The 19,231-nt window shown below is 44.6% G+C and overlaps 1 protein-coding gene across 2 annotated transcripts in view; it reads right to left on the reverse strand.

Moving 5' to 3' along the window:
- Nucleotides 1–19,231, reverse strand: part of LOC121540485 (GPI ethanolamine phosphate transferase 2) — a 133,757-nt gene that overhangs the window by 27,540 nt on the left and 86,986 nt on the right. For both annotated transcript variants that reach the window (XM_041849394.2, XM_041849404.2), the window contains 2 exons: nucleotides 5,300–5,730; nucleotides 356–547 (listed from right to left, as the gene is read on the reverse strand). In XM_041849394.2, the coding sequence (XP_041705328.1) occupies nucleotides 356–547; nucleotides 5,300–5,730 (623 nt within the window). The remainder of the gene's footprint in view (nucleotides 1–355; nucleotides 548–5,299; nucleotides 5,731–19,231) is intronic.

The raw sequence follows: 19,231 nt of genomic DNA on the forward strand, positions 1-19,231 counted from the left end.
CTTCATTAACGAGCACTGATGTAATCACATATCAAATGGCTCGAAAAACACAGGCAAATACAACACAACATTTTTTCAGATGCCTGGCCCCTACTATCATACCCCGTTTAAAGTCACTTAAATCTTTTGTCTTGCCCATTCACCCTCTGAATGTCACACATACACAATCCATGTCTCAATTGTCTCAAGGCTTAAAAATCCTTCTTTAACCTGTCTCCTCCCCTTCATCTACACTGATATAAATGGATTTAACAAGTGACATCAATACGGGATCATAGTCTTCATCTGGATAGTCTATGTCATTGAAAGAGTAGGTGTTCATAATGTTTGGTACACTCAGTCGGCGAAAACTTACTTGGACATGTTTCCACCGCCATGTTGCCACGGAAACAAAACATTGCCCACCGCCGCCCGGTAGCTGTAGACACCCAGAAGGCCGAGGGCCAGGGCAATCTTGGACACCCCGGAACATCTTCGCTGGACCAGGAAGTAGATCAGAGCCAATGACAAGGCGGCCAACAAGGACAGCACAATCTTGTGTTCCAAGCTATAGAAACAGAACAGATTAACATTTAAACCACTTAATTTAAACCACTTCAAACTGCACTAATTACACATTAATTAGAGTCATTAGTGTGTAAGTGCTGTCTCATACTCTAATGGTTATTTAGACCGTTTTGAAGTTATGACTGACTTGGAGTGATATTATCTTCCTTTCCTGCAGTACGGGTAGCAAAAGTGATTGCTGTCCTAATTATGAAATGATCAACTTTACCCTGTATATCAAAAAATGACCACATATACTGAGTGTACAAAATACCCCCCCCATCCCCCATTTACTGTACTCAGGTCCCACTGTTCTGTACGTAGGCAGAGCTAGTGGAAAAGAGAGGAAGTCCTTGGCACAAGGTTTACACTTTTATTACAGTAATGTGGTAGATTACACACCTGCAAGACAGCTGGTGTAAAGCTGTGTCGGCTACATATTACTGGTCTTAACGCACCTGTGGAATGTTCATTTTAAGCAGTAGGGACAGGGCAATTAATCCAAAACAAGTTGAGAATACACAAGATGAGAACATCTCAGGTAACAAGGGAACATCTCAGAGAAGAAGAGAACATCTCAGGTAAGAACAGAACATCCCAGGTAAGAAGAGAACATCTCAGGTATAAAGAGAACATCTCAGGTAAGAAGAGAACATCTCAGGGAAGAAGAGATCATCTCAGGGACCAAAGAGATCATCTCAGGGACCAAAGAGATCATCTCAGGGACCGAAGAGAACATCTCAGGTAAGAAGAACATCTCAGGTAAGAACAGAACATCCCAGGTAAGAAGAGAACATCTCAGGTATAAAGAGAACATCTCAGGTAAGAAGAGAACATCTCAGGGAAGAAGAGATCATCTCAGGGACCAAAGAGATCATCTCAGGTAAGAAGAGAACATCTCAGGGACCGAAGAGATCATCTCAGGGACCGAAGAGATCATCTCAGGGACCAAAGAGATCATCTCAGGGACCAAAGAGAACATCTCAGGGACCAAAGAGAACATCTCAGGGACCAAAGAGAACATCTCAGGGACCAAAGAGAACATCTCAGGGACCAAAGAGAACATCTCAGGGACCAAAGAGAACATCTCAGACCAAAGAGACATCCAAAAGAGAACATCTCAGGACAAAGAGAACATCTCAGGGACCAAAGAGAACATCTCAGGGACCAAAGAGAACATCTCAGGGACCGAAGAGAACATCTCAGGTAAGAAGAGAACATCTCAGGACCGAAGAGAACATCTCAGGGACCGAAGAGAACATCTCAGGGACCGAAGAGAACATCTCAGGGACCGAAGAGAACATCTCAGGGACCGAAGAGAACATCTCAGGGACCGAAGAGAACATCTCAGGGACTGAAGAGAACATCTCAGGGAAGAAGAGAACATCTAAGGGACCGAAGAGAACATCTCATGGACCGAAGAGAACATCTCAGGGACCGAAGAGAACATCTCAGGGACCGAAGAGAACATCTCAGGGACCGAAGAGAACATCTCAGGGAGAGAAGAGAACACCTCAAGGACAGAAGAGAACATCTCAGGGAAGAAAATAACATCTCAGGGAAGAAGAGAACATCTCAGGTAAGAAGAGAACATCTCAGGTAAGAAGAGAACATCTCAGGGAAGCAATAGAGTAAGAGAGTACAATAGCTTGAAGGAACTTTCTTTCCTCCACATTATCTACCCTGATGAGAAAGAACTGGACTGGTGGTAGCAACTTCCCAGTAAGTATCTACTTTTGTGCTTTCATGTACCCTTCTTTGCATTCATATCACTGCAGTTGAAAGAGAAGAGACAAGGAAGAAGAAGCCACGTTTGACTATTGAGATGCAGCCCAGGTACGCCAGAAGGATAGTATAGCCCTGGTATCAGAGCAGGGGGTTGGGATAGTAAGGGGAACAGACAGGCACCTTGGGGGTACATGAAGGAGGAACGATGCCGGAGTCATTACCCACACAGCATAGAGCAGGGGGGAATATGGGAAAAGGGGGCAGCGCCAGACAGGAAAAAGGTCAGCTAATGACGGTGGGAAGGAAATTCTAATTCCACAAACGCTGAACCCAGTGCCCTTCAGCGCAAGGCATTCATCTTGTTACTTGTGGAGCTGTGAGAACGCTAATGGACAGAAAAACCTTGGGTTCAACAATGAGAACAGCGGGTTCGCTGATGGTTCCTCAAACTTTCTGCCAGACAGAAGTTTTTTTGTACATCTTTCAGAGAATCCGAGTGTATGGCGGCTCGTTGATAATCTGATTTGGGCTCGGATTCTGAGGTTATTTAGGCTTGTTATCTTGGCCCTAAAATCTGCCTTGAGCTTTTTTCACTGAAGAATTACAGGGCAGTCGGAGAGAGGCTTTCAACATACAATAGAAAGGAATAGACTAATGCTACTTCCAGAGACAGCCAAGGATATGACTCATTGCTTTTAGCTCCTATGGGAGTTACTCCACTTTTATTTATAACCTTGATGTGAGGAAACTAGCCACCATTATGGTGCTGCAGAGATAAAAAGGTAAGGTAACAGGCACAGGCGCTAATGGATAACACTCCATGCATTTTCTCTTGGTCTAAACAACAAATGTTCTTTCATTCATTAGCCTAGGTCCTTTACCAAGGTACTGGGGGGTTCACCAAGTCTTCTGTATGTTCAGAAGCTCACCCACTTTTTTAAGAGCCACACTTTTGAATGTCAGCGTTCCTAACACGTTACTCAGAGACCATGAGTATAAGGCATTATGATGTTGTCATAATGCATTATAAGACTTGTCATAACCATGTACAGTATGATCACCTTATGACTAAAGTGCCCTAAGGACTGCTTTACCAGGGCAACACTACAAAGAAGCTTGGTAATGATCTCCTATGTTTTCTGGCAAGCTAAAACTTCACTAGTTGTAGCTGTTTAAAGGCCCAGTGCAGTCAAACATGTGATTTTCTTGTGTTTTATATATATTTCCATACTATGAGGTTGGAATAAAATAAATTGTGAAAATTATGATAATGCCTTTTAGTGCAAAAGCTGTTTGAAAAGACCGCCTGAAGTTTCAGCCTGTTTTGGTGGGATGGAGTTTTTGCCTGCCTGACAAAAAAATGCACTGACTATTATGTGACTAAAATGACTGACTAAAGGGCCATCCACAGCAAGGACGATAAACTAGACTAAAATTGAGTTTTAGTCGACTAAAGCTAACGAAGGATGAAATGACTAAAATGTGACAAAGACTAGAAGATATTTTAAGACTAAAACTAAGACAAATGCTAAAATAGCTGTTGTTAAGAAGCTATTTTTGTTTATTTTTGACCATTTAATTGAAAACAATCACAGTAAGGTACTTCAGATTTGATATTGAGATAAAAACGGCTGCATTGGACCATTAAGACATAACCTGAAGAGTCATTCCAGGGTTGACCATATACATCAAATGTACGTTTCCTGGGTGTTTACCACTAAGTTGCATAAGCATGTGGACAAAATCTTGGCCAGAGCACAGATCTAATGGGGTGGAATGGGCCCTGGTTCAGACTGGGAGACCAGCCCGGACTAGCCATCTGTCTGTGTGGCGGTCCTGCAGCCTTGAGGGAGCTCCAAGGAGGAAGAATGACTGAGTGGATACAATACATGGCTAGACAATGAAGCACGTTAACCTGATTCCTGAGGGAGTGAGTAAGATGCAGCTAAGACAACCAGATGAAAATGACCATAGGTCTAACAGAAAGGAGAGAAATCATGTTGGAAACAAGGATCAGATGAGGAGCTGTCTCGGGCAGACTAAGACCAGGTTGAATCCTATGGAACAGTATTAGCTACCATGAGCTGTTTCTTTTATATACTGAAAAAATATATAAATGCATGCAACAATTTCAATGATTTTACTGAGTCACAGTTCATATAAGGAAATCAGTCAATTGAAATAAATTCATTAGGCCCTAATCTATGGATTTCACATGACTGGGCAGGGGCCTTGGATGGCATAGGCCCACCCACTTGGGAGCAAGGACCACCCACTGGGGAGCCAGGCCCAGCCAATCAGAATACGTTTTTCCCCACAAAAGAGCTTTATTACAGACAGAAATACTCCTCAGTTTCATCAGCTGTCCGAGTTGCTGGTCTCAGACGATCCCGCAGGTGAAGAAGCCGGATGTGGAGGTCCTGGGCTGGCGTGGTTACACGTGGCCTACGGTTGTGAAGCCGGTTGGACATATTGGCAAATTCTCTAAAACGAAGTTGGAGGCGGCTTACGGTAGAGAAATGAACATTAAATTCTCTGGCGACAGCTCTGGTGGACATTTCTGCAGTCAGCATGCCAATTGCACGCTCCCTCAAAACTTGAGACATCTGTGGCATTGTGCTGTGTGAAAAAACATTTTAGTGGCCTTTTCTTGTCCCCAGCACAAGGTGCAACTGTGTAATGATCATGCTGTTTAATCAGCTTCTTGATATGCCACACCTGTCAGGTGGATGGATGATCTTGGCCAAGGAGAAATGCTCACTAACAGGGATGTAAACTGACGATGGCCTTACAAAGCAGTGGGGTGCAAAGTGTTTGGAGTGTGTACCCAGAATTGTAATTAATTGGCCAAAGGATCTGAACTGGCAAAAAGCAAACTAAAAAAGACTGCTTCAAATGAAGAAAATGTAATATATTCAACTAGCACTATATAGTATTGTATGGAGCTCTGCTTATGGCAACATTCATCCTGAGTGAAGTAACACACAACACAACAATACATAGTATCAAACTTCAGCATACCCACCTGTTGAGCCAGTGTCCCAGGTCAGGCAGGTGAGCCCACTGCACCCCGGTCTGGTTGAGCGAGCGCAGCAGACGACAACACGCCAGGGTGAGCGGCGGGGTCGCCAGGGCCAGCCACCTCTCCGAACCCACGTCCGTCACCCCCAAATCAGCCAACGGTGAGGCAACCGCGTCCCCCTCATTAGAGGGGAGGAGGTAGTCTTCGCCCTCCAAGCTCCCAATGTTAGCACGGTGCTCCCGGAAGTACTTGCGACAGACGTCTTGGAAGACGACCAGGCAGAGGGTGTTGAGCAGAAAGTACCAGACCTGGTGCTCCTCCTCCACGAAGCTGCTGGCCGACAGGCTGAGGGTGTGGCCAGCCGTGCCCGCCAGGAGTAGAACGTCCAGCTCCGACAGAGACCACCAACCGCGGACAACACCATGGGATGGAGACTAGGGGAAGAAGAGGAAAGGAGAGAGGAATGGAGGAAGGGAGATAAGGAAAGAAAGACAGAATATCACATTATGCTCACAGGCCTATACTAAACACAACTAATTAAACATAAACACATTGGCCAAATTAAGAAAGGAAACAGAATAGAGATGACTTCACATCAAAGCGATACAATTAATACAGAGTAACCCAAACTTGCCAAAATGATCAAGATAAATGATGTAATTAAAATCAGATCCATATTCTAGTTATAAACCTTTATAGAGTAACACAAGTGAATGGAGACTGAGATGGTATAGACAAGGTCCCTCTAACACAATAACATATCAGGAACACAGACGCCACAACCTATAAAGAGAAGGCATTTGGATGCCATCCCCAAAACCCTGCCCTGAGCTGTTAGAAAGCAAAAAACTACTGCAACTAAGAGAGTATTTTTCTATTCTAGGACTACGAGTGAGTGTGAGTGTGTGACCCTGAGTGTGTGTGTGTTTGTGTTTTCGCCCCATACTGAGTTGTAAAGTACTTCCCCTGGTCCTGTGAACTGCATCTTGTTGTTGACTCAGTACTCAGGGAGAGCCTGACAGAGTAAGTAAGTGCACAGGGACAGAGTGTGTGTACTGTGCTTCAGGGCAAACATCTTAATAATGTCAAAAGGCAAGCTCACAAAAGTAGATCTATTGACTGACTGTTGAAATCTATTGACTTTCTGCATTATAGTATTCATTTTCCGTCTCTCACTCTCCCTCCAAAAGTACACTACCGTTCAAAAGTTTGGGGTCACTTAGAAATGTCCTTGTTTTCGAAAGAAAAGCTATTTTTTTTATCCATTAAAATAACATAAAATTGATCAGAAATACAGTGTAGACATTGTTAATGTTGTAAATGGCTATTGTAGCTGGAAACGGCTGATGTTTAATGGAATATCTAAATAGGCGTACAGAGACCCATTATCAGCAACCATCAGTCCTGTGTTCCAATGGCACATTGTGTTTGCTAATCCAAGTTTATCATTTAAAAAGGCTAATTGATCATTAGAAAACCCTTTTGTAATTATGTTAGCACAGCTGAAAACTGTTGTGCTGATTAAAGAAGCAATAAAACTGGCCTTCTTGAGCCTAGTTGAGTATCTGGAGCATCAGCAATTGTGGGTTCGATTACAGAATCAAAATGGCCAGAAACAAATAACTTTCTTCTGAAACGCGTCAGACTATTCTTGTTCTGAGAAATGAAGGCTATTCCATGCGAGAAATTGCCAAGAAACTGAAGATCTTGTACAACGCTGTGTACTACTGACTTCACAGAACAGCGCAAACTGGCTCTAACCAGAATAGAAAGAGGAGTGGGAGGCCCCAGTGCACAACTGAGCAAGAGGACAAATACATGTTATTTTAATGGACAAAAAAATTGCTTTTCTTTCGGAAACAAGGACATTTCTAAGTGACCCCAAACTTTTGAACAGTAGTGTACGTGTAAATGTAAGGTGCATTGATCACTTTCCATGTATCCAGTTGTGTGCAGGACAGAAGGCGTCCTCCGGGTTTGGCCCGTTTAGGCCGTCATTGGAAATAAGAATTTGTTCTTAACTGACTTGCCTAGTTAAATAAAGATAATATAAAAAATTTAAAAAGTGACAAATACAATTTGATTTGATACACAATCTATGTCTCAATTGTCTCAAGGCTTAAAAATCCTTCTTTAACCTGTTTCCTCCATTAATCTACACTGATTGAAGTGTGTTTAACAAGTGACATCAATAAGGGATCATAGCTTTCACCTGGTCAGTCTATGTCATGGAAAAAGCAGGGGTTCCTAATGTTTTGTATCCTCAGTGCATGTACAGTGCATTCGGAAAGTATTCAGACTCCTTGACTTTTTCCAAAATTTTTATGTTACAGCCATATTCTAAAATGGATGAAATTGTTTTTTCCCCCCCTTATTAATCTACACACAATATCCCATAATGACAAAGCAAAAACAGGTTGAAGCACCTTTGGCAGCGATTACAGCCACGAGTCTTCTTGGGTATGACGCTACAAGCTTAGCACACCTGTATTTGGGGAGTTTCTCCCAATCTTCTCTACAGATCCTCTCAAGCTGTCAGGTTGGATGGGGAGTGTCGCTCCAGAGATGTTCGAATCGGGTTCATGTCCGGACTCTGGCTGGGCCACTCAAATACATTCAGAGACTTGTCCCGAAGCCACTCCTGCGTTGTCTTGGCTGTGTGCTTAGGGTCGTTGTCCTGTTGGAAGGTGAACATTCGCCCCAGTCTGATGTCTTGAGCACTCTGGAGCAGGTTTTCATCAAGGATCTCTCTGTACTTTGCTCCGTTCATCTTTCCTTCGATCCTGACTAGTCACCAAGTCCCTGCCGCTGAAAATAACACCCACAGCATTATGCTGCCACCATCATGCTTCACCGTAGGGATGGTGCCAGGTTTCCTCCAGATGTGACGCTTCGCATTTAGGCCAAAGAGTTCAATCTTGGTTTCATCAGACCAGAGAATTTTGTTTCTCATGGTCTGAGAGTCTTTAGGTGCCTTTTGGCAAACTCCAAGCAGGCTGTCATGTGCCTTTTACTGAGGAGTGGCTTCTGTCTGGCCACTACCATAAATGCCTGATTGTTGCAGAGATGTTTGTCCTTCTGGAAGGTTCTCTCATCTCCACAGAGGAACTCTGGAGCTCTGTCAGAGGGACCATCGGGTTCTTGGTCACCTCCCTGACCAAGGCCCTTCTCCCCCGATTGCTCAGTTTGGCCGGGCGGCCAGCTCTAGGAAGAGTCTTGGTGGTTCCATTTAAGAATCATGGAGGCCACTGTGTTCTTGGGGACCTTCAATGCTGAAGACATTTTTTGGTACCATTCCCCAGATCTGTGCCTCGACACAATCCTGTCTCGGAGCTCTACAGACAATTACTTCGACCTCTTGGCTTGGTTTTTGCTCTGACATGCATTGTCAACTGTGGGAGACAGTTGACATATAGACAAATGTGTGCCTTCCCAAATCATGTCCAATCAATTGAATTTACCACTGCTGGACTCCAATCAAGTTGTAGAAACATCTCAAGGATGATCAATGGAAACAGGATGCACCTGAGCAAGGGTAGGTAACAACACATCTGCCACACTGATCCTCTACACAGGGGCCCCTCAGGGGTGCGTGCTCAGTCCCCTCCTGTACTCCCTGTTCACCCATGACTGCATGGCCAGGCACGACTCCAACACCATCATTAAGTTTGCCGACGACACCACAGTGGTAGGCCTGATCACCGACAACGATGAGACAGCCTATAGGGAGGAGGTCAGAGACCTGGCCGTGTGGTGCCAGGATAACAACCTCTCCCTCAACGTGACCAAGACAAAGGAGATGATTGTGGACTACAGGGAAAAAAAAAGAGGACTGAGCACGCCCCCATTCTCATCGACGGGGCTGTAATGGAACAGGTTGAGAGCTTCAAGTTCCTTGGTGTACACATCACCAACGAACTATCATGGTCCAAACACACCAAGACAGTCGTGAAGAGGGCACGACAAAGCCTATTCCCCCTCAGGAGACTGAAAAGATTTGGCATGGGTCCTCAGATCCTCAAAACTTCTACAGCTGCACCATCGAGAGCATTCTGACTGGTTGCATCACCGCCTGGTATGGCAACTGCTTGGCCTCCGACCGCAAGGCACTACAGAGGGTAGTGCGTACGGCCCAGTACATCACTGGGGCAAAGCTTCCTGCCATCCAGGACCTCTATACTAGGCGGTGTCAGAGGAAGGCCCTCAAAATTGTCAAAGACTCCAGCCACCCTAGTCATAGACTGTTCTCTCTGCTACCGTACGGCAAGCAGTACCGGAGTGCCAAGTCTAGGTCCAAAAGACTTCTCAACAGCTTCTACCCCCAAGCCATAAGACACAGCTAATCATGGCTACCCGGACTATTTGCACTGTCCCCCACCCCCACCCCATCTTTTTACGCTGCTGCTACTCTGTTAATTATTTATGCATAGTCACTTTAACTCTACCTACATGTACATATTACTTCAACTACCTCAACTAGCCGGTGCCCCCGCACATTGACTCTGCACCGGTACCCCCCTGTATATATAGCCACCCTACTATTTTATTTTACTTCTGCTCTTTTTTTCTCAACACTTTTTTGTTGTTGTTTTATTTTACTTTTTTTATTTAAAATAAATGCACTGTTGGTTAAGGGCTGTAAGTAAGCATTTCACTGTAATGTCTGCACCTGTTGTATTCGGCGCATGTGGCCAATAACATTTGATTTGATTTGAGCTCAATTTCGAGTCTCATAGCAAGGGGTCTGAATACTTAAGTAAATAAGGTATGTGTTTTTTATTTGTAATAAAAACCTGTTTTCGCTTTGTCAATATGGGGTTTTGTGTGTAGATTGATGAGGAAAATGTTGGATTTAATTCATTTTAGAATAAGGCTGTAACACAAAATGTGGAAAAAGTCAAGGGGTCTTAATACTTTCCGAATGCACTTGTTACGGATACAGGTATCCTGTGTTTTTGTGTGTTTCTACTCTTTCTGCCCTAATCACAGGTGTCCTGTATGTTCCTGATTGGTGGTCGTTGAGGTGTCTGCTGATTGGACCAATCAGTGAACATTCCTGTTAATTGCACCACCTGTTATTCGTTTGTTCAATCACACATCCCATTTTATAAAAACCAGACTTGTGTTTGTTGAGAGAGAGAGACTTTTTGCCATATGTGAGTATGGACACGGTGGTGTCCTGTGTGTTGTGTACTCGCTAGTTGATGATTACCCTGTTTAGTAGCTTTGTGTGTTTCTGGGAAAAGGGGAGTTTAAGCTAGTTGCCCTTGGGCGTACATTACCCGTAGGAAGAAATCTGTCTAAAAACACTAGTTAGACCTGAGCGGACCACCCACTGTACTTTTGTATGACTAGCAGTAGCCTAGCGGTTCTTCAGGCAGGCTAGATCAGTTTAGGGGGTTTTACACTATTGTTTCATTTCTTGGGTCCTGCTCAGCCCTTTTTCCCAAACCCTTACCGTGTGTTCATAAATAAACACTTTGTGTTTGACGGTAGTTCATGGTAGTTGTGTCTTATTTGTTCTCACTATTCCATGTCACACTTATAATTTACATGAATTTATGTTACGGGTCTCATGTCCATCCACCCTAGATGTTTAGAGCCACGGGGTTCGTAACATAAAGTGGGGGCTCGTCCGGGATCCTATCTATCCCATGCTACTCATGTAAATTAGTTAGTGTCTGGTTCAGTGTTGAGCTTAGCAGCTGTAACTACCTGTTTTTTTGTGTGTTCAGTAGTCGACGGCTCGTGTTGCTAGTAGGATGGCTACTTTTGAGTTGGAGGCATTTTTGGAAAACCCTACGTGGGAGGTTTTGAGAATTGTCGTAGAGTGGATCTACAGGCTTTGGCTGACCACTTTTCTGTACCCATACCGAGGGGTATAGTGAAAGCAGAAGTTAGGGAAGTAGTGCTAGCGATATTGTTAAACGAGCGAGTGCTTGAGTTACCGCCGCCTGAGTCTGCTGCTCCTGTAGGGGGATGTGGTTGCTGTTTCTGTAAGCCCATCAGTGTCTGAGGACGAGGCTAAGGCTCCAGCCACATTGCCCCGTTATGACCCACTCTCCCCACTGACTGACAGTGATGCCAGGATCGATGTCCGCTCGACGCGGCTCCAAATGGAGGCGGAAGAGCGGGCACACATCAGGCAAGACAAGCTGGAGATGCGTAAAATGGAACTAGAGGCAGAACAGGAGACGCGTAAGATAGAACAGGAGACGCGTAAGCTAGAGGCAGAACAGGAGACGCGTAAGCTAGAGGCAGAACAGGAGACGCGTAAGCTAGAGGCAGAACAGGAGACGCGTAAGATGGAACTGGAGACGCGTAGGCTTGATCAAGAACTGGAGACGCGTAAGATGGAACTGGAGATGCGTAAAATGGAACTAGAGGCAGAAACAGCGAGGTTAGTCTCTGCTCATACTATGCCTGCTAGTGAGCCAGCCTCACCAGCGGTGTCGTCTGCTACATTTGATATTAGTAGACAGATCACCTTGGTACCTGTGTTCAGGGAGTCAGAGGTTGATTCCTATTTCAGTGTGTTTGAACGTATAGCGGTAGCATTGAAATGGCCCGAAGAGGTATGGTGCCTATTACTTCAGTGTAAACTAACAGGTAAAGCCCAAGAGGTTCGGGCAGCGCTACCTCTTGAAGACAGTTTGAATTATGAAGTGGTCAAAGCTACTGTTCTTCGTGCCTATGAGCTTGTTCCTGAGGCATATCGACAGAGATTTAGGTCTCATAAAAAGTCTCCTACTCAGACTTATGTGGAGTTTGCTAGAGACAAAGGAAATCTGTTTGACAAATGGCACAGTGCTAGTAAAGTAACTGATTTTAACTCTCTACGGGAGTTAATCTTGTTAGAAGAGTTTAAAAATTGCTTACCGAACGCATTGTAGTTTATCTGAACGAACAGAAAGTATCCTCACTGTCGGAAGCGTCTGTATTGGCAGACGAGTTTGTGTTGACGCATAAGAGCGTGTTTTCGGCTCGTACGGAGAGCCGGGCTGCGGAGTTGCTAACTTTTAATCCTAGTCGACCAGCAGTACATCCAGCGCGCCCAAAAGATGTGCGTCACTGTTTCTATTGTCATAAGGTGGGACATATAGTTAATGATTGCTTTCTGCTAAAACGCAAACCGGGGATGCCTCAGCACGCCAGGCCGCCAACGGGTGTTGGGCTGATTCGTGACGGTTGTAAGGCCGGAATCAAGACAGAAGCCTCATAGTGAATGTGGTTTGAAAGTCCCTGTCCCAGATCACAGTTATGAACCGTTCATTTTTGAGGGGTTTGTTTCTATATCAGATAATGAAGCGTCTCAGCGTCCAGTTAGAATCCTCAGAGATACTGGTGCGGCGCAGTCGTTCATACTAGCTGATGTGTTGCCCTTGTCTAATAATACATATTGTGGTTCCAGTGTGTTAGTACAAGGAATTGAAATGGGTTTCGTCCCAGTGCCATTGCACTTTGTGAACGTACACTCTGAGTTAGTCAGTGGATTGTTCAGAGTGGGCGTACGTCCTATGTTGCCAGTAAAAGGTGTGACATTTATAATGGGCAACGATATTGCCGGAGGAAAGGTAATACCCATATTGGAGGTATTGGATAAAAGTGACCAGTCTCTCTCCGAGGAGCTGGCACAGGGTTATCCAGATGTGTTCCCGCTTGTGCTGTCACACGTGCTCAAGCACGACAAGTGGGTGAAGTGGTAGATTTGTCAGACACGATTCTATTCAGAGAGTGTGACCCAGAGGATAGTTCGGGTGCTACCTCTGGTAAGCTGGTGCAGTCTGACCAACAGCCCAGAGAAAGGAAGAAGGATGTGGAACTTGTTGCTGAAGCAATACAGTTACCAGTTACTCGTGAGCAGCTGATCGCTAACCAACAGGTTGACATTAGTCTCGCTAAATGTTTTTCTAGTGTTGTCTCAGAGGACGAGCTAAAGAAGAAAAACATGGCATACTTCATTGATGGTAATCTCCTCATGCGTAAATGGACATCCCATGTTGACGCTGGCGGAGATTGGAATGCTGTTTACCAAATAGTGATTCCTACAGCCTTTCGACAAAATGTTTTATCCCTCGCTCATGATCACCAGTGGTCCGGACATCTGGGAGTCACCAAGACTTATGATCGTGTTTTGCGACATTTCTTTTGGCCTGGTTTAAAACAAGATGTGGCTCAGTTCTGTCGGACTTGCCACACCTGTCAAGTAGTTGGGAAACCGAACCAGGTTATTTCCCCGCGCCTCTTTGTCCCATACCGGCCATAGGTGAACCATTCGAACATGTGATGGTTGATTGTGTTGGACCATTACCAAAAACAAAATCTGGTAACCAGTTTATGTTGACAATTATGTGTGTGGCCACCAGGTACCCAGAGGCCATTCCTCTGCGAAGGATTACTGCTCCGGTGGTGAGTAAAGCGTTGATCAAATTCTTCTCAACTTTTGGATTACCTAAGGTGATACAAACTGATCAGGGTACGAATTTCCTTTCTAAACTTTTCAAACAAGTGCTAAAATCCTTGTCAGTTACACACCGTGTGTCAGCGCATATCACCCAGAGTCTCAGGGGTGCGCTTGAACGTTGGCATCAGACCCTGAAGTCTATGCTCCGTAAATATTGTTTGGAATCTGAGAAAGATTGGGATGAGGGAGTTCCTCTAGTGTTGTTTGCTGTCCGTGAGACAGTACAGGAATCCCTAGGGTTCAGCCCAGCTGAACTGGTGTTTGGACACACCATGAGAGGACCTATGAAAGTCCTTAAGGATCAGTTTTTGTCACAAGAGTTGTGTGTGAAAGAAAATGTGTTGGACTACGTTAGTCGCTCGTGAGCGCCTACATGCTGCCTGTGCTCTAGCAAAGGAAGCGCTGTCTTCCTCACAGAAACGGATGAAACGACACTATGACACACAGGCTGTTTCTCGTTCACTGCAGCCAGGTGACCGAGTTCTTGTGTTGTTGCCTGTGCCAGGAGCGTCATTGTCAGCACGTTTCTCTGGTCCTTATGTCATTGAAAAGAAACTAACTGAAACTGACTATGTGATACAGACTCCTGATAGAAAACGCCAATCTCGGGTGTGCCACGTTAACATGTTGAAGACATACCACAGCAGACCCGTTACTCAGGTAGACAGTCCAGAGAAACTGGCCGAGTCGGCTGTCTCTGTTGCTGCTACGGCTGTAGTGGGAGGTCATGTTAATGATGTGGACGGAGATGGTTTGGAGTTGCGCAATACTCAGCAGCAGTGTGCTAGATTGCCCAATTCAGAGATGCTGCTGTCTCTCCCGTCAAGCCTGATTCATTTAACGGACAGACAGTCAGATGATATTGTGAGACTATTACACAGCTTTCCATGTCTTTTAATGATGTTCCTACATGTACAAATGTGTTAGAACATGACATTAATGTTGGAAACGCTGCACCTATCAAGCAACATCCTTATCGTGTCAACGTCGCTAAGAGAAAGATAATGAGGGGTGAGGTCGGTTATTTGCTGGAGAATAACCTGGCTATGCCAAGTTCAAGTCCTTGGAGTTCTCCGTGCATTCTGGTTCCTAAACCTGATGGGACATCCAGATTATGTACGGACTATCGGAAAGTCAATGCTGTCACAGTGCCCGACTCGTTCTCGTTACCCAGACTGGATGACTGTATTGATACTGTTGGTGCTGCTACCTATGTAACTAAATTAGATCTTCTAAAAGGTTACTGGCAGGTGCCGTTAACCCCACGTGCCTCCGACATCTCTGCATTTGTGACCCCAGATCACTTCCTACAATATGCTGTCATGGCATTTGGGATGCGGAACGCACCAGCCACTTTCCAACGCCTGGTTAACACAGTATTGGCTGGAGTTCCTAATTGTAGTGCTTACCTTGATGATCTGGTCATTTATTCAACTGAGTGGTCTGATCATGTTAACACTCTAAGGGTAGTGTGTGAACGTCTAGCAACCGCTTCTCTAACCCTGAACTTAGCAAAGTGCGAGTTTGGGAAGGCTACTGTTACTTATCTTGGTAAACAGGTCGGCCATGGTCAGGTGCGCCCTGTAGATGCCAAGGTCTCAGCTATAAACGCATTTCCCGCACCTACCACCAGAAGAGAGCTACGCCGTTTTTTAGGGATGGTTGGCTACTACCGTAGTTTCTGTAAAAATTTCTCTGCGGTAGTTGCTCCATTAACGGATTTGCTCAGTCCGGCGAGAAAATTTGTATGGTCTGAAGATTGTTGTACTGCTTTCAACACTGCTAAAGCACTCTTGTGTAGTACTCCTGTTCTTGCTGCGCCAGATTTTGAGCGGCCGTTTAAACTGGAGGTAGATGCAAGTGCCAGAGGTGCTGGTGCTGTTCTACTGCAGCAAGACCAGAGTGGAGTGGACCATCCTGTCTGTTATTTTTCACGGAAATTTAACAAATGTCAGACAAACTATTCCACCATTGAACAAGAAGCTCTAGCTTTGTTGTTAGCTCTGCAGTACTTTGAAGTTTATGTTGGTTCCAGTGCATTACCAGTGGTAGTGTATACTGACCATAACCCCTTAGTTTTTTCTCCACCGGATGTACAACCAGAACCAACGCCTTATGCGTTGGGCACTTGTCGTGCAAAATTATAATTTGGAGATCCGCCACAAAAAGGGGTTAGATAATGTGTTGGCAGATGCTTTGTCTCGTGTGTAATGATCTAGGTTTTTTTTGTTATCCCGATAGGATGATTTGTGAATTTGGGTGTTGTGATAATACGTGTGTCGCAAACCATTTTGGTTTGCTCTTTTAAGGGTGGGAGTGTTACGGATACAGGTATCCTGTGTTTTTGTGTGTTTCTACTCTTTCTGCCCTAATCACAGGTGTCCTGTATGTTCCTGATTGGTGGTCGTTGAGGTGTCTGCTGATTGGACCAATCAGTGAACATTCCTGTTAATTGCACCACCTGTTATTCGTTTGTTCAATCACACATCCCATTTTATAAAACCAGACTTGTGTTTGTTGAGAGAGAGAGACTTTTTGCCATATGTGAGTATGGACACGGTGGTGTCCTGTGTGTTGTGTACTCGCTAGTTGATGATTACCCTGTTTAGTAGCTTTGTGTGTTTCTGGGAAAAGGGGAGTTTAAGCTAGTTGCCCTTGGGCGTACATTACCCGTAGGAAGAAATCTGTCTAAAAACACTAGTTAGACCTGAGCGGACCACCCACTGTACTTTTGTATGACTAGCAGTAGCCTAGCCGGTTCTTCAGGCAGGCTAGATCAGTTTAGGGGTTTTACACTATTGTTTCATTTCTTGGGTCCTGCTCAGCCCTTTTTCCCAAACCCTTACCGTGTGTTCATAAATAAACACTTTGTGTTTGACGGTAGTTCATGGTAGTTGTGTCTTATTTGTTCTCACTATTCCATGTCACACTTATAATTTACATGAATTTATGTTACGGGTCTCATGTCCATCCACCCTAGATGTTTAGAGCCACGGGGTTCGTAACAGCACTGTATCTATTTATCTATAATCCAATAACAGACTGGCACACTGCTGGAGATCCCATTTGATCATAATACGTGTTTATCATCCAGAGGGCAGTTTGTGTTTATGCACCGTCACACAAGTCTTTGCTTGAGTCCTTAATGGCTCCCTATCCCTTATATAGTGCACTGCTTTTGACCAGGGTCCATAGGGCACTATTACAGGGAATAGAGTGCCATTTGGGAAACAGCCTTTATCTCTACCTTTTTGCCAGACCGTCTGGGTTTGTCACAGAAAAGGAACCCCGCAAGGCTCCCTTCTCTCCCACCTTCGGCATGCTGAGACAGACACAAAGTCAACTTATCAGAAGCGATGCCTTGTTCCCCGCCAATTCTAATTTTTTGTTACCGTCAGTTGTTTGTGAAGTTCAAACGAGCCATGTAAATCATTTCCTGCTAATGCTTTTTCGGGACTCCAATATGAATGAGGCATGTTCTAATTATTGACTGCGCTAATGCATCTAGTGGGAGAGCATTGAATGAACCAAATAATCAAAACATACACTATATATACAGTGGGGGAAAAAAGTATTTAGTCAGCCACCAATTGTGAAAGTTCTCCCACTTAAGAAGATGAGAGAGGCCTGTAATTTTCATCATAGGTACACGTCAACTATGACAGACAAATTGAGGAAAAAAAATCCAGAAAATCCCATTTGAGGGATTTTTAATGAATTTATTTGCAAATTATGGTGGAAAATAAGTATTTGGTCACCTACAAACAAGCAAGATTTCTGGCTCTCACAGACCTGTAACTTCTTCTTTAAGAGGCTCCTCTGTCCTCCACTCGTTACCTGTATTAATGGCACCTGTTTGAACTTGTTATCAGTATAAAATACACCTGTCCACAACCTCAAACAGTCACACTCCAAACTTCACAATGGCCAAGACCAAAGAGCTGTCAAAGGACACCAAAAACAAAATTGTAGACCTGCACCAGGCTGGGAAGACTGAATCTGCAATAGGTAAGCAGCTTGGTTTGAAGAAATCAACTGTGGGAGCAATTATTAGGAAATGGAAGACATACAAGACCACTGATAATCTCCCTCGATCTGGGGCTCCACGCAAGATCTCACCCCATGGGGTCAAAATGATCACAAGAACGGTGAGCAAAAATCCCAGAACCACACGGGGGGGACCTAGTGAATGACCTGCAGAGAGCTGGGACCAAAGTAACAAAAGCCAACCATCAGTAACACACTACGCCGCCAGGGACTCAAATCCTGCAGTGCGAGACGTGTCCCCCTGCTTAAGCCAGTACATGTCCAGGCCCGTCTGAAGTGCATTTGGATGATCCAGAAGAGGATTGGGAGAATGTCATATGGTCAGATGAAACCAAAATATAACTTTTTGGTAAAAACTCAACTCGTCGTGTTTGGAGGACAAAGAATGCTGAGTTGCATCCAAAGAACACCATACCTACTGTGAAGAATGTGATTGGAAACATCATGCTTTGGGGCTGTTTTTCTGCAAAGGGACCAGGACGACTGATCCGTGTAAAGGAAAGAATGAATGGAGCCATGTATCGTGAGATTTTGAGTGAAACCCTCCTTCCATCAGCAAGGGCATTGAAGATGAAACGTGGCTGGGTCTTTCAGCATGACAATGATCCCAAACACACCGCCCGGGCAACGAAGGAGTGGCTTCGTAAGAAGCATTTCACGGTCTTGGAGTGGCCTAGCCAGTCTCCAGATCTCAACCCCATAGAAAATCTTTGGAGGGAGTTGAAAGTCTGTGTTGCCCAGCGACAGCCCCAAAACATCACTGCTCTAGAGGAGATCTGCATGGAGGAATGGGCCAAAATACCAGCAACAGTGTGTGAAAACCTTGTGAAGACTTACAGAAAACGTTTGACCTGTGTCATTGCCAACAAAGGGTATATAACAAAGTATTGAGAAACTTTTTGTTATTGACCAAATACTTATTTTCCACCATCATATGCCAATAAATTCATAAAAATCCTACAATGTGATTTTCTGGATTTTTTTTCTCATTTTGTCTGTCATAGTTGACGTGTACCTATGATGAAAATTACAGGCCTCTCTCATCTTTTTAAGTGGGAGAACTTGCACAATTGGTGGCTGACTAAATACTTTTTTTCCCCACTGTACAAAACTATGTGGACACCACTTCAAATGAGTGGATTCGGCTACTTCAGCCACACCGGTTGCTGACAGGTGTATAAAATCGAGCACACAGCCATGAAATCTCCATAGACAAACATTGGCAGTAGAATGGCCTTACTGAAGAGCTCAGTGACTTTCAACGTGGCACCGTCATAGGATGCCACCTTTCCAACAAGTCAGATTGTCACATTTCTGCCCTGCTAGAGCTGCCTCGGCCAACTGTAAGTGCTGTTTTTGTGAAGTGGAAAAGTCTAGGAGCAACAATGGGTCAAACGCAGAACGGGACCGCCGAGTGCTGAAGC

This window comes from Coregonus clupeaformis, chromosome 3 (genome assembly GCF_020615455.1).
Source record: "Coregonus clupeaformis isolate EN_2021a chromosome 3, ASM2061545v1, whole genome shotgun sequence".
In the NCBI taxonomy this organism is placed as follows: Eukaryota; Metazoa; Chordata; class Actinopteri; order Salmoniformes; family Salmonidae; genus Coregonus; species Coregonus clupeaformis.